The 14,360-nt window shown below is 41.4% G+C and overlaps 1 protein-coding gene across 1 annotated transcript; it reads left to right on the forward strand.

The window, feature by feature from the left end:
- The first annotated feature begins 5,783 nt into the window (after positions 1 to 5,783).
- LOC115206293 (protein NipSnap homolog 2) lies at positions 5,784 to 14,249 on the forward strand. The gene is made up of 10 exons (XM_029773081.1): positions 5,784 to 6,090; positions 8,025 to 8,164; positions 8,382 to 8,427; positions 9,456 to 9,550; positions 10,902 to 10,972; positions 11,265 to 11,405; positions 11,712 to 11,743; positions 12,726 to 12,820; positions 13,001 to 13,084; positions 13,196 to 14,249. Exons 1-10 carry the CDS (start codon positions 5,969 to 5,971, stop codon positions 13,258 to 13,260), a joined length of 891 nt encoding a protein of 296 aa, XP_029628941.1. The 5' UTR covers positions 5,784 to 5,968; the 3' UTR covers positions 13,261 to 14,249.
- The last annotated feature ends 111 nt before the right edge of the window (positions 14,250 to 14,360 follow it).

Raw genomic sequence — 14,360 nt, forward strand, 5'->3', positions numbered from 1 at the left:
TAACTTTCTTCAAACTACAAATCTACCATTCCAGTGTTTTTTCTTGCCATACTTTATTTACTTTGCCACCATGGCATTTTTTTGCCTTTACCTCCATTATCTCACATCATTTGCTCACATTGTATATAGTCTTATTTTTTTCTACTGCATCATTGATTGTATGTTGTTTTACTCCATGTGTAACTCTGTGTTTTTGTATGTTGTCGAACTGCTTTGCTTTATCTTGGCCAGGTCGCAATTGTAAATGAGAACTTGTTCTCAACTTGCCTACCTGGTTAAATAAAGGTGAAATAAATAAATAAATAAATAAATTACTCCATTCTATACAAGTCAACATTTGAACACAAGACATGCGACAAAGGGGAAAAACTGTTACCTATCCAGGAAGTGAAGGCCAATATCCCTGATCTTACTCACAAGACACTCCAAAAACCAGAATAATAGACATGCATTCTAGAATTCAGATCAAATCTCTGAGAGAGAAAGAAAACCATAAGCAGAAATGCTTCTAACACCCTCTACAGCTCCATTTTAAAGCTGTTTCGTGTTTTGGGAAGGTAAAATACTCTGAAACATTTTTTTAAATGTGTGCTGAATGTTTACATGACCATGACACCATCTCACTTTCCGTTTTCTGTAAACAGTCTTAACAATCCATTACTCATTTCCTCTTGGCATTGTAAAGCTGAATCATACTGATAGAGTTTTCCATCATTTGCGGCGTACAGTCATTAGATTTGAAAACACAACCATCAGCTAAGATTTACTGCCAGTACCAAGGCTAGAGTGTACTTGAAAGCCGAATCACTGCAGTTCCTCAAAGTAACCACAACGTAGGAGAAGAACCCATCTTCTGATTCAGTTTCCTAATAGAGTTCACAGGGTCTGTTCTGGATTTCTCCCACAGCCACCCAAAACAATAGATATTTAAAAAGGTAATATTAGATCATTACTATCCACCATAAAATGAATGGAAGAAGAAATACAACAAACTGAAATACAATATTTATGTTATTTTTATTGCATTGAGAGCATGTCTCTCTGGATACTGAAAACATATTCCACTCGGAGAAAGAGGTAGCCTAGGCCTAGCTGTTCCCAGGCTTGTTGAGAGACCATGATTGAGGCCGTTGGTACTTTGTGCCAAGAATTACAACCGCCAGAATGCCTGGACTTGAACACCTCCCATTCCTTCAGTTAATTCCACACACCAACTGACCATAAAAAGGTGGAGACTCGTTCGAATAACCAAAATAAAGAATTATTATATATATTTTTTTAATGCTCAGGAGTCAAAACTGTTCACTACACAGTTGAAGAAGTGAAGGCATGTTTCCTAAAAACTTGACTGGGACAAACTTAGTATCCCTAGGCAGACAGGTTGCCTCCAGCACACACGTCTGCACAGGTAAAGTGTTGGTAGAGCTAGGCGGAAATGGACGCACAGAAAATACATCCAAAGCCTTATCCAGTGGTGGATTAAGCTATAGGTGTCATGCCCTGACCATAGAGAGCCATTGGTTATCTATGGTATAGGAGGTCTGGGCGTGACTGGGGGTGTTCTATGTTGTTTATTTCTATGTTGGTGTGCTTGGTATGGGTCCCAATCAGAGGCAGCTGTTTAGCGTTGTCTCTGATTGGGGATCATATTTAGGCAGCTATTTCCCCACTGTGTTTTGTGGGATCTTGTTTTTGTGTTGGTGCCTATTTGCACTTCACTGTCTTCACGTTTCATTTGATCATTTATTGTTTCCTGGTTTTTGTGTTAGTCTTTTGTGTTAGGGTTTGTTATCCCTGCGTGGATTTATTGGCTGATTATTTTTCAGAGTAAAGTACGTTATTTTACTCAGTTCTGTGTCCTGTGCCTGACTCCATCCTCACCTCTGCACAACTGACACTTGACAATAGGCGACATCAATCTACAATCTACACACAATACCCCACAATAACAAAAAATATTTGCAAATGTATTACAAATAAAAAACTGAAATATCACATTTACATAAGTATTCAGACCCTTTACTCAGTGCTTTGTTGAAGCACCTTTGGCAGCGATTACAGCCTCGAGTCTTCTTGGGTATGACGCTACAAGCCTGGCACACCTGTATTTGCAGAGTTTTTCCCATTCTTCTCTGCAGATCCCCTCAAGCGCTGTAAGGTTGGATGGGGAGCGCTGCTGCACAGCTATTTTCAGGTCTCTCCAGAGATGTTAGATCGGGTTCAATTCCGGGCTCTGGCTGGGCTCTGACATTCAGAGACTTGTCCCGAGGCTACTCCTGCATTATCTTGGCTGTGTGCTTAAGGTCGTTGTCCTGTTGGAAGTTGAACCTTCGCCCGAAACTGAGGTCCTGGGCACTCTGGAGCAGGTTTTCATCAAGGATCTCTCTGTACTTCGCTCCATTCATCTTTCCCTCGATCCTGACTAGTCTCCAAGTCCCTGCCTCTGAAAAACATTCTCACAGCATGATGCTGTGACCACCGTGCTTCACCGTAGGGATGGTGCCAAGTTTCCTCCAGACATAACTCTTGGCATTCAGGCCAAAGAGTTCAATCTTGGTTTCATCATACCAGAGAATCTTATTTCTCATGGTCTGAGAGTCTTTAGGTGCCTTTTGGCAAAGTGCAAGTGGGCTGTCATGTGCCTTTTACTGAGGAGTGTCTGTCTGGCCACTTTACCATAATGGCCTGATTGGTGGAGTGCTGCAGAGATGATTATCCTTCTGGAAGTTTCTCCCTTCGCCACAGAAGAACTTTGGAGCTCTATCAGAGTGACCATCGGGATCTTGGTCACCTCTCTGACCAAGGCCCTTCTCCCCCGATTGCTCAGTTTGGCCGGGCAACCAGCTCTAGGAAGAGTGTTGATGGTTCCAAACTTCTTCCATTTAAGAATGATGGAGGTCAGTATGTTCTTGGGGACCTTCAATGCTGCAGAAATATTTTGGTACCCTTTCCCAGATCTGTGCCTCGACACAATCCTGTCTCGGATCTCTACAGACAATTTTGCTCTGACATCCACTGTCAACTGTGGGACCTTATATAGACAGGTGTGTTCCTTTCCAAATCATGTCCAATCAATTTAATTTACTACAGGTGGACTCCAGTCAAGTTGCAGAAATATCTCAAGGATGATCAATGGAAACAGGATGCACTTGAGCTCAATTTTGAGTCTCATAGCAAATTGTCTGAATACTTATGTAAATAAGGTATTTCTGTTTTTGCAAACATTTCTAAAAACCTATTTTGGCTTTGTCATTATGGGGTATTGTGTGTAGATTCAAATCAAATCAAAGTGTATTTGTCACGTGCGCCGAATACAACAGTGAATAATACATAATACATAATACAGTGAAATGCTTACTAACAGGCTCTAACCAACAGTGCAAAAAAGGTATTAGGTGAACAATAGGTAAGTAAAGAAATAAAAACAACAGTAAAAAGACAGTGAAAAATAATAGTAGCGAGGCTATATACAGGCACCGGTTAGTCGGGCTGATTGAGGTAGTATGTACATGTAGATATGGTTAAAGTGACTATGCATATATGATGAACAGAGAGTAGCAGTAGCGTAAAAGAGGGGTTGGCAGGTGGTAGGTGGCGGGACATAATGCAGATAGCCCGGTTAGCCAATGTGCGGGGGCACTGATTGGTCGGGCCAATTGAGGTAGTATGTACATGAATGTATAGTTAAAGTGACTATACATATTACATATATGATAAACAGAGAGTAGTAGCAGTGTAAAAGAGGGGTTGGGGGGGGGTCACACAATGCAAATAGTCCGGGTAGCCATTTGATTACCTGTTCAGGAGTCATCGCTTGGGGGTAAAAACTGTTGAGAAACCTTTTTGTCCTAGACTTGGCACTCCCGTACCGCTTGCCATGCGGTAGCAGAGAGAACAGTCTATAACTGGTGTGGCTGGGTTCTTTGACAATTCTTAGGGCCTTCCTCTGACACCGCCTGGTGTAGAGGTCCTGGATGGCAGGCAGCTAAGCCCCAGTGATGTACTGGGCCATAAGCACTACCCTCTGTAGTGCCTTGCGGTCAGAGGCCGAGCAATTGCCGTACCAGGCGGTGATGCAACCAGTCAGGATGCTCTCGATGTTGCAGCTGTAGAACCTTTTGAGGATCTGAGGACCCATGACAAATGTTTTTAGTTTCCTGAGGGGGAATAGGCTTTGTCGTGCCCTCTTCACGACTGTCTTGGTGTATTTGGACCATGATAGTTTGTTGGTGATGTGGACACCAAGGAACTTGAAGCTCTCAACCTGCTCCACTATTGATGAGGAAAAGGCTGTAACATAACAAAATGTGGAAAAAGTAAAGGGGTCTGAACACTTTCCGAAGGCACTGTACACACTACATGTCCAGAAGTATGTGGACACCACTACAAATGAGTGGATTCGGCTATTTCAGCCACACCCGTTGCTGACAGGTGTATAAAATAGAGCACACCGCCATGCAATCTCCATAGACAAACATTTGCAGTAGAATGACCCTTACTGAAGAGCTCAGTGATCCTATGACGTGGCACTGTCATAGAGCGGCACTGTCATAGAATGACACCTTTCCAACAAGTCAGTTCATCAAATTTCTGCCCTGCTAGAGCTGCCCTGGTCAACTGTAAGTGCTCTCATTGTTAAGTGGAAACGTCTAGGATCAACAACGGCTCAGCCGCCAAGTGGTAGCCACACAATCTCACAGAACGGGACAGTGCGTAGCGCGTTAAAATCGTCTGTCCTCGGTTGCAGCACTCACTACCGAGTTTTAAACTACCTCTGCAGCACAAGAACTGTTCGTCGGGAGGTTCATGAAATGGTTTTCCATGGTCGAGCAGCCGCACACAAGCCTGAGATCCCTATGCGCAATGCCAAGCGTCGGCTGGAATGGTGTGAAGTTTGCCGCCATTGGACTCTGGATATTAATGCCCATGATTTTGGAATTAGATGTTTGATGAGCAGGCAATTTGGTCATGTAATGTGTATATACAGAACCAGTCAAAGGTTTGGACACGCCTACTCATTCAAGGGTTTTTCTTTATTTTTTTCTATTTTCTACTTTGTAGAATAATAGTGAAGACATTAAAACTATGAAATTACACATATAGAATCGTGTAGTAACTAAAAAAGTATTTGAGATTCTTCAAAGTTAGCCACCGTTTGCCTTGATGACAGCTTTGCACACTCTTGGCATTCTCTCAACCAGCTTCATGAGGTAGTCACCTGGAATGCATTTCAATTAACAGGTGTGCCTTGCTAAAAGTACTTTTGTGGAATTTCTTTCCTTCTTAATGTGTTTGAGCCAATAAGTTGTGTTGTGACAAGGTAGGGGTGGTATACAGAAGGTAGCCCTATTTGGTAAAGACCAAGTCTATATTATGGCAAGAACAGCTCAAATAAGAAAAGAGAAACGACAGTCCATCATTACTTTAATACATAAAGGTCAGTCAAGCGTCGGCTGGAAGAGTACATAAAAAAAGAGTATATCATTCCAGTCACCTGATGTTGGCTGTCCTGGAGGCAGGAGAATTTAGAACAGGCACGTAATCTAAGATTTTAGAATGCATGAATAAAGTCTTCCATTTATCCCCAATCATAGAAAATACAGTAGATCTATTCAGTCAAGCAAAGAAAAAGTGAAGTCTACAAAGAAGAGGAACACACACACACCAGTCTCCTTTTCAAGTGTATGTAAAAACTAACTTAGTACCGAGGACAGGTGGTCCTCCCCTGGTCACACCATTCATTTGTTGGTGTTTTACTACCACCTGGTGGCTTCATTGTAGACAAAGTAATAATAGTGTTTTTGCATAAGACGGAGGTGTATTCATTACGGAAACCGTTTATGTTTAAGAACCAAACGGAAGCAAGCATAACAAAACGAGAGCTTCTATTGAACAAATTCAGCTAGGTCCCGCCCCGTTTGTTCCGTTTGCTTCCGTTTAAGAAACGTTTTGCAACCGATTCGGCATAATGAACACGCTCCAGCGTGATCAATGGAAGATGGCGACGCGAGTCCTTCAGAGATTTGGCAATGGCCTGAATCAGGCAAAAAACATGGCCCAGTCAACAGGACAGACCGTCGTTTTATCCAGGTGTGACTATTATTACTTTGCACGTTTAGGATTTAAAGCGTTTGGGTTCTGACTTTTGTTCCATTGTCGTTTTTGGAGAATAGAGGCTCCCACTGACTCGTCTATGCTACAAGAGTGCAGGAGTGAACCTGAACAAATGACTGCTAGCAAGCTAGCATAAATAGCTAGCCAGTCAACTATTGGCCTGTAGTCTATTTGATAAGCTACATATTAGTGCACCTTCTAATTTGAGCTATTCTAAAATGGTTACATTCTTGAAGTTAATGCACGGCATACCCAGTTACTAGTGTACGTGTCTGTCTAATAGTGAATAATTATTACACTTGCTCAAGGTCATTATTATAAAGGTAGGGCTACTGTTGTGGATATACACAACATAACCAAAAGTATGTGGACACCTGCTCATCGAAGATCTCATTCCAAAGTCATGGGCATTAATATGGAGTTGGTCCCCCCTTTGCAGCTATAACAGCCTCCACTCATCTGGGAAGGCTTTCCACTAGATGTTGGAACATTGCTGCTGGGACTTGCTTTCATTCAGCCACAAGAGCATTAGTGAGGTCGAGCACTGATTTTGGCCGTTTAGGCCTGGCTCGCAGTCGGCGTTCCAATTCATCCCATAGGGGTTCGATGGGGTTGATATCAGGGCTCTGTGCAGGCCAGTCAAGGTCTTCCACACCGATCTTGACAAACAGTTTCTGTATGGACCTCGCTTTGTGCACAGGGGCATTGTCATGCTGAAACAGGAAAGGACCTTCCTCAAACTGTTGCCACAAAGTTGGAAGCACAGAATCGTGTAGAATGTCAGTGTATGCTGTAGCATCTACCAAACTCAGATTTGTCCGTTGGTCTGCCAGATGGTGAAGCGTGATTCAGCACTCCAGAGAACGTGTTTCCACTGCTCCAGAGTCCAGTGGCGGCAAAAACTTTACACGCTTGGCATTGTGCATGGTGATCTTAGGCTTATGTGTGGCTGCTCGGCCATGGAAGCCCATTTCATGAAGCTCCCGACGAACAGTTCTTGTGCTGAAGTTGCTTCCAGAGGAAATTTGCAACTGAGCGCAGACGATTTTTACATGCTACACGCTTCAGCACTCAGCAGTCCCGTTCTGTGAGCTTGTGTGGCGGCATTGCTCCTAGAAGTTTCCACTTCACAATAACAGCACTTAAAGTTGACCGGGGCAGGTCTAGCAGAACAGAAATTTGACTAACTGACTTGTTGGAAAGGTGGCATCGTATGATGGTGCCAGGTTGAAAGTCACAGAGCTCTTCAGTAAGGCCATTCTACTGCCAATGTTTGTGTATGGAGATTGCATGGCTGTGTGCTATATTTTATACACCTGTCAGCAACTGGTGTGGCTGAAATAGCCAAATCCACACATTTGAAGGGATATCCACATTTTGTGTGTGTATATATAGTGTAGCTTACTATATTTTGCATGCCATTAATTTACTATGTTACTACATCAGCATTTCTTTACCTATGTGTAGTTAATGATACATCGTTTTTATTTTAATAATTTTTTGTTCATAAGCACCATGATTGCGCGTGTGTACTGTATGTGCAGCAGTGGTAGTCTGTGGCACGCTGTAACTGTCAATGCTTGTTGTTTACTTTGGAAACAGCCAGAGACATGCAAGAAATGGTTCTGCATGTAGGAAACTAGTGTGCATTTTCCCAAACATTGTGTGTAGGCAGCTTGGGCATCAACATCATACAGTGCATGTGTTACTGTTATTATTCTTAGATAGACCTTGCTGTCATAATTCACCTGTAGAGAAATGTGGGATACATACATGTGCAGATCTGACTTCCAACTGACTACTCAGCAGTGAAATCCTTTGCTGCATGAATAGATGAGTCACTCACTTACTTCATAAGATGTCTCCGTTCACATGTGTATTAACACTACCATCTGTATTTTTTTCTCCAGGGGGTTGTCAGCGTCAAACCATAGGAATCGTGAAGACAGCTGGTTCAAGTCGCTATTTGTGCGTAAAGTTGATCCCAGAAAGGATGCCCACTCCCACTTGCTTACCAAGAATGAGGAAAGCAACCTCTACAAAATCCAGTGTAAGTTGTGCTTTACTGTAACTTGTTCACTTTAATTCCAAATGGCTTTTTATATTTCAGAGTTTTGAGTGCAGTGTAATAAGCATAGTGTAGAAATGTGTAGTTACAATACTTGTTTCACTGTACTTACAGACCTTGACTGTAATGTAAAGTGTGACCAATTTAACCCCTTCCAACACAGATGGCACTATGTCTAATAGAGCTTGTTCTGTTACAGTCCATAACGTGAAACCAGAGTGCCTGGATGCCTACAACCAGCTTTGGTAAGTAGAATGGACCTTGTTCAGTCTAGGCCTTTATACCTGAAGCCGCTCAAGTAGTAGCCATACTGAGGGTAGTACTGTCCCAAATGGTTGTTTAATTTGGTTGTTGAGTATGTGTGATTATATAAGGTAAACAGTAGTGTTAGCTGGGATATTATGACTGCACAGCTGGTGTCACCAGTGGGTAGTGCACCATTACAGAAAAAACACATGCTTTCATGTGTGGAAAATCACATGACGTGAAAACGTGTCTTTGGAACACACGTTCTCACATGTTGCCACGTTATCAAATGAACGTCACATAAGATCACGTGAAATTCATGTAATTTTTCCGTAAGGGCAGAGTTTAGCCAAAATGTCTTCTATTCCTGTGATGCAATTGACACACTGACATGGCAACAGTGTGTAGAATAATTTATCTATGCTCATACTTAAGATGACTCAGTCATAATAACCTTTTACTTATCGTATAATCTGCACAACTGGTTTAGACACAGAAGACACAGCCAAAATGCCTATTTTAAACATTTGGGATGGGGATTGTTATAGAGCATTCTATTTAGCTGGGAAGTGTATGTTGAAGTCCTAAGAGAAACCTGACAAGAAAGCTACAGTGGTGTCTGTGCTAACATCAAATGATTGCATCCAGGCATCAATAATAAGTTAATCTGTTATAGTCATAATAAGTCACATTTTTAATATTATATATCAAACAATTATTATAAGGGGAAAGGGCGTACCTAGTCAGTTGCACAACTAAAGGCATTCAACCAAAATGTGTCTTTGGCATTTAACCCAACCCCTTTGAATCAGAGGTGCGGGGGGCTGTCTTAATCGACTTACACATCATCAGCACCCGGGGGGCAGTGGTTGTTGGGGGTTAACTACCTTGGTCAAAAGCTGAACGGCAGATTTTCCCAGCTTGCTGGCTCAGGGATTCGAACCACTGACCTTTCGGTTACTGGCCCAACGCTCTTAACCGCTAGGCTCCCTGGTAGAATGTGTTTGTTATTGTTTTCCCTTGACAGTGAGGAGACCCTGCCATCTATCCATAATGATAAGTACTATCCCTGTGAGCTGGTGGGTACCTGGAACACCTGGTATGGAGAGCAAGACCAGGCCGGTAAGAATGCTGGCAGCAGAGTACACACTCCTCCACTTTCTAATCTAGTTGAACTGCACATTCTCTGGAATTGGCACACCTGTAGGGATATGCAACCTTAGTTCAGGAGAAATGGCCTTCATTGAACCAGTCTCGCACATTTTCGTAGTGATATGATGATTCAATTAAGTTGGCGTTACACCCACCTGGCAATAATAACAAAGCCTGCAAACATTAGTGCTGAGCGATTAACCAAAATGTTGGTTATTTTTTGTTTCTTAAACAACTAATCACAGGAGGTTGGTGGCACCTTAATTGGGGAGAGCGGGCTTGTGTTAATGACTGGAGCAGAGTATGTGGAATGGTAACAAATACATCAAACACATGATGTACAGGTGTTTAATGCCATTCCATTTGCTCCTTTCCAGCCATTATTATGAGCAATTATCCCCTCAGCAGCCTCCTGTGCAACTAATTGACGAATGTTAGTTCAATTCTTTGAATACCATTTAATTAGCTTTGTTTCTGTGAGCTCAATGCGCACATCGCACAGGTTCTCTAGAGTTAAATCAGATCCAGCCTGAACTGTGCTATGTAGTAGGGAGTTGTAGTTTCCAACAGGCCAATATTCTACATAGTTTAGTGCCAAAAACATGGTTATTAACTAAAATGACCATAATCCATTGTGCATATACTTGGCCGGTCTGTTTCTTTTACGCCTTCTACAGAAGAGAGAATAATGCGCAATCGCGAGGTGATATAGAGAGCAGCTGTTACCTCAAAATACATGATATAAGTGATTAATAGTTGGTATTCAGCAGTCATAAAAGTATGCCTTATTCACTTTGAAGAACTACAAAATAATGATTTTGTCAGAAAGCATAGGCAGCAGCTCTATAGAGATGAGATGTTGACTTGGAATTAAATAAAGTAATCAAATAAAACAAATGTAATATACACAACAACTGAAGTAATGGGCAGTCACTACCTGCTTATCACTTAATGGTTATTAAGTAATAAGAAGTAATGGGCAGTCACAACCATCATGGGACTATTAATTGTTTTATTCTGTGTTGTTACAGCAATCAACCTAAATAATCGAAAACTGCGATTATAGTTTTTAGTCGAACTGAAACCAAAGCGACCTCAAAAAGCACTAATTGCTCAGCACCTGCAGACATCTACCTTTCTAGGACCAGTGTTGCTTAACCCCAGCCTACCCATGTCATGTCTACACATGTTGTCCATAGTTACCTGGCTGTTGGTTTTGCATTACTGAAATAATGCCCTTACACTTATCAGACGGATTATGGATATGTCTCTGAATATGCTTATTATTGCTTTGCAAAATAATTGCTGTTTGTTTTTCCAGTCCATATGTGGCGGTATAGAGGAGGATACCCAGCTCTGACTGAGGTCATGAGCAAACTTAGGCAGAACAAGGTAACAAACTGTTCCATGACTGTCAATTCCTCGCCAGCAGCATCTAGAAGCCTTCACTTTGAATATAGCTTCATATGCTAGTATTGTCTGAGGTTGCCTGTCACATTAACTCATATACTGGGTGGCCAACCTTCCTTCTGAAGAGCTACTGGGTGTGCTGGCTTTTGCTCCAGCCCTACTATAACCCCTGGCTTATAATCTACAGCTAATGAACCCCTCTCTAGATAGACAGTGCGGTATCATATGTGCTTATTGATGTGAGGTTGACACCCAGATTGGCGTTCATCCACAGGAGTTCATGAAGTACCGGGAGGAGAGAGGGAAGATGCTGTTGTCTCGTAGGAACCAACTGCTCCTGGAGTTCAGCTTCTGGAATGAGCCCATCCCCAGGAAGGGACCCAACATCTACGAGCTCAGGTCCTACCAGCTCAGAGTGAGTACTGAGTGACTGAACCTCATTAACCATAGCACTACTAGGGGTTTAGTTTAGGAGGGTGCTACATTGCTGAACAAATATGAATCACCATCAGATAATGCAAAAGGTGGGCAATTGTTGACATAAACATTGGAGAGTTTGTGCATTCTCTATGGAAACATTATGCTCATTAATGTAGGCCTATATTGCAATCCATGTGAAAGGGACATTATGATTAATTTTGAATCTTGGAGGAAATTGTGTCACACACTTTGATATTCCTGTAAAATACAAAACCTTTTTTCTCATGTTTCCTTTTTCCAGCCTGGCACCATGATTGAGTGGGGTAATTACTGGTAAGGCAATCTGATGACATTTGAATTACTCATCTTTACTTTATGCATATAGTTTATTTTTCGGTTAACACTTGCTTCCCCACTTTCTCCTTAATAAAAGCTATTCCAGAGAGACACTATTTTGATACTCTGTTAGATCCCAGAGTGCACAGGACTTAAAGGGAGATTATACTATTGTCCTTACTATTTTCAGTTTGAATTTAGTTGTTTACTTTCAACAGGAGCCTATGAGCCTGGATGACTCCATTCTCAGGTTTATGTTGCAAACGTTTGTTTATGACAAATATTCAATATTTCAATGTTAATTAATTGTTCTGAATTCTTCAAACTTGTCTGCCAAAATAAGTTTAATTTGTGATTGTGCGTACTCTCTTATTTGATTCAGTAATTGATCAGAATTATTCATTCTAATTGGGGAAAATGTCGTCTTTTTTTTTTTTTTTAAGTCATGCCACATTGTTAAAACAACATGAATTAAGTCAGTATGATTTGGCTAATCAAAATTACTGTACATGTTTGGAATTGATATGATTGTATATACGATGACTAATGGGACTGGTTCAGAGCCAATAATGAAATATCTCCAACCCCACGCCATACAATTAGCAGTCTCAATGCATGAGTACGTCCAATCCAACTGTCTGTATAGCCAACCGGTTCTGCCAAACTGGAATGATAGTTTAAGCAAGTTCAATCAAACCGTATGAGTAGTCAAATGAGTGTCCAAACAGTCAACATTGGTTGAGACACCACATGCACAGTAGTCCATTATAATTGTATATGGCTGCTGTGCTCGCCTCTTTGACAGGTCATCATGACAAATAAGAATATGTTCTTAATTGAATACCTGTATAAAGTAAGGTTAAATAGATATAAAAATTATAATCTGCATGGGGTGGCATTGAGCAAATGTGAGGATGAAGCATTGGTTGTGAGGGAGTGTTGTGACTGATGCTGTGATTGGCCTTGTTGTTTTCCCAAGGGCCAGAGCTATTGGCTACCGCCAGCACAATAGTGAGGCTGTCGGAGGGTTCTTCTCCCAGATCGGAAACCTCTACATGGTGCACCACCTCTGGGGTGAGGCCAGGCAGACAAGCTGTATTGCTCCTCTCTCCTTTCCTCTCGTTCATTCACACAGATCTAACATTCTTGTAGCCTCTCGTACTAGGCTTTAAGGCTATCTTATATACAAAGCTGTTATTCTTTTTCTAAAAGAAGACTAACAATTTTATAATAGTGTTTCATTGTTGATTTCAGCTTACAAAGACCTTGAGGCCAGAGAAGCCACAAGGAACGCAGCTTGGCAACATGAGGGTTGGGATGAGGTTGTGTATTATACAGGTCAGCAAAATCAGTTATGAAGTGTACTTTCACATAGTGTGCACACTTTTTAAATGAAAAAACAATATGAATTACTTTGAACTCTCATCTGATCATGTATCTCTGTTTCAGTTCCTCTCATTCAGCACATGGACTCCAGAATCATGATCCCAATGAAGGCTTCCCCGCTGCAGTAACCTGAGAGAACACAGAAGGCCGAACGCCAAACCTCACCTGTTTTAAATGTAACAAAAAGTAAAAAAATCTCACTGCCGTGGTCTCAACCTCTAGTTAATGTTGCCAACCAACCCCCCTCTGATTTGGTTTGCCTTTACTTTACCCATTTCTGACTTTGCACCAGCAAGCATTATTTGGTACTCAAAAAACATCACTGAGACACAGGAGGTTAAAGTATCATCGTATCCCATCTTGAAACTGTTGGCTAAAATACTCTTGATAATTGGAAGAACTGTAAGGCACTGGCACGAGAGCTCAACACTGCTTTTTTGTCCTTGGGAGACAGGATGGGCAAAATCAGCATATTGAAACCTCCTGATAGTGGTTGGGTGGAGAACTGATGTCTAACATACTGGGTCATATTAACACTGGTCACTTGGCCACAGCTGATCTAGTATATCTTTTTTTAGAACCAACCAAAGTGCTGCTTTGGAAAGAAGGCTAGCCTAGCAGTGTGTTCTGTTTGCAGTGAATAAGAAATGGGCAACTGGGGCACGACTTGACAAAAAAAGTCACTATAGATGCACAATGTGTAATTTAGCGGTTATTTCGTTTATTTAATGTAAATATATGAATCACATTGTTGCATTGCAAAATTATGCTTTTGGATGAAATCTGATCTAAGAAATGCTGTTACAGATTAAAACAGAGTGCTAGAAAGACAGTCCAAATGGCAAAAGTGCATTGTTACTGTATTTTGTCAACAGAGAATATCTACTTAATGGTCAATTATGTAACTTTTATGAAGTGAAGGCACTGAGCGGGATTATTTCTTCTTGGGATAATTTGTGTATTGTACTGTTAGACATTTACTGCACTGCTGGAGCTAGAAACACAAGCATTTCGCTGCACCTACTTTAACATTGCTAATCTGTGTACGCGAAAAATAAACTTGGATTTATTTGAGAACTGGTATGATGAATACAGAGCTAGAGCCCATGCCTATTAACCCTAAATGTCTTCTGTGAATTTTTAAGTACAGGTATTGATTGCAGTCATGGGCATTCTCTCCCATCTGCAATAAGCTTGACGTGTTGTTATTGCACATGGCTTGTTTTAA

Source organism: Salmo trutta, chromosome 13 (assembly GCF_901001165.1).
Source record: "Salmo trutta chromosome 13, fSalTru1.1, whole genome shotgun sequence".
In the NCBI taxonomy this organism is placed as follows: domain Eukaryota; kingdom Metazoa; phylum Chordata; class Actinopteri; order Salmoniformes; family Salmonidae; genus Salmo; species Salmo trutta.

Bases quoted from the DNA above. Each gene is read 5' to 3' on its own strand.
- LOC115206293 (XM_029773081.1), top strand. From the start codon at position 5,969: ATGAACACGCTCCAGCGTGATCAATGGAAGATGGCGACGCGAGTCCTT. The intron at 11,406-11,711 runs GTGAGTACTGAG...TCCTTTTTCCAG, and splicing joins TCAGGTCCTACCAGCTCAGA to CCTGGCACCATGATTGAGTG. The intron at 12,821-13,000 runs GTGAGGCCAGGC...TGTTGATTTCAG, and splicing joins CATGGTGCACCACCTCTGGG to CTTACAAAGACCTTGAGGCC.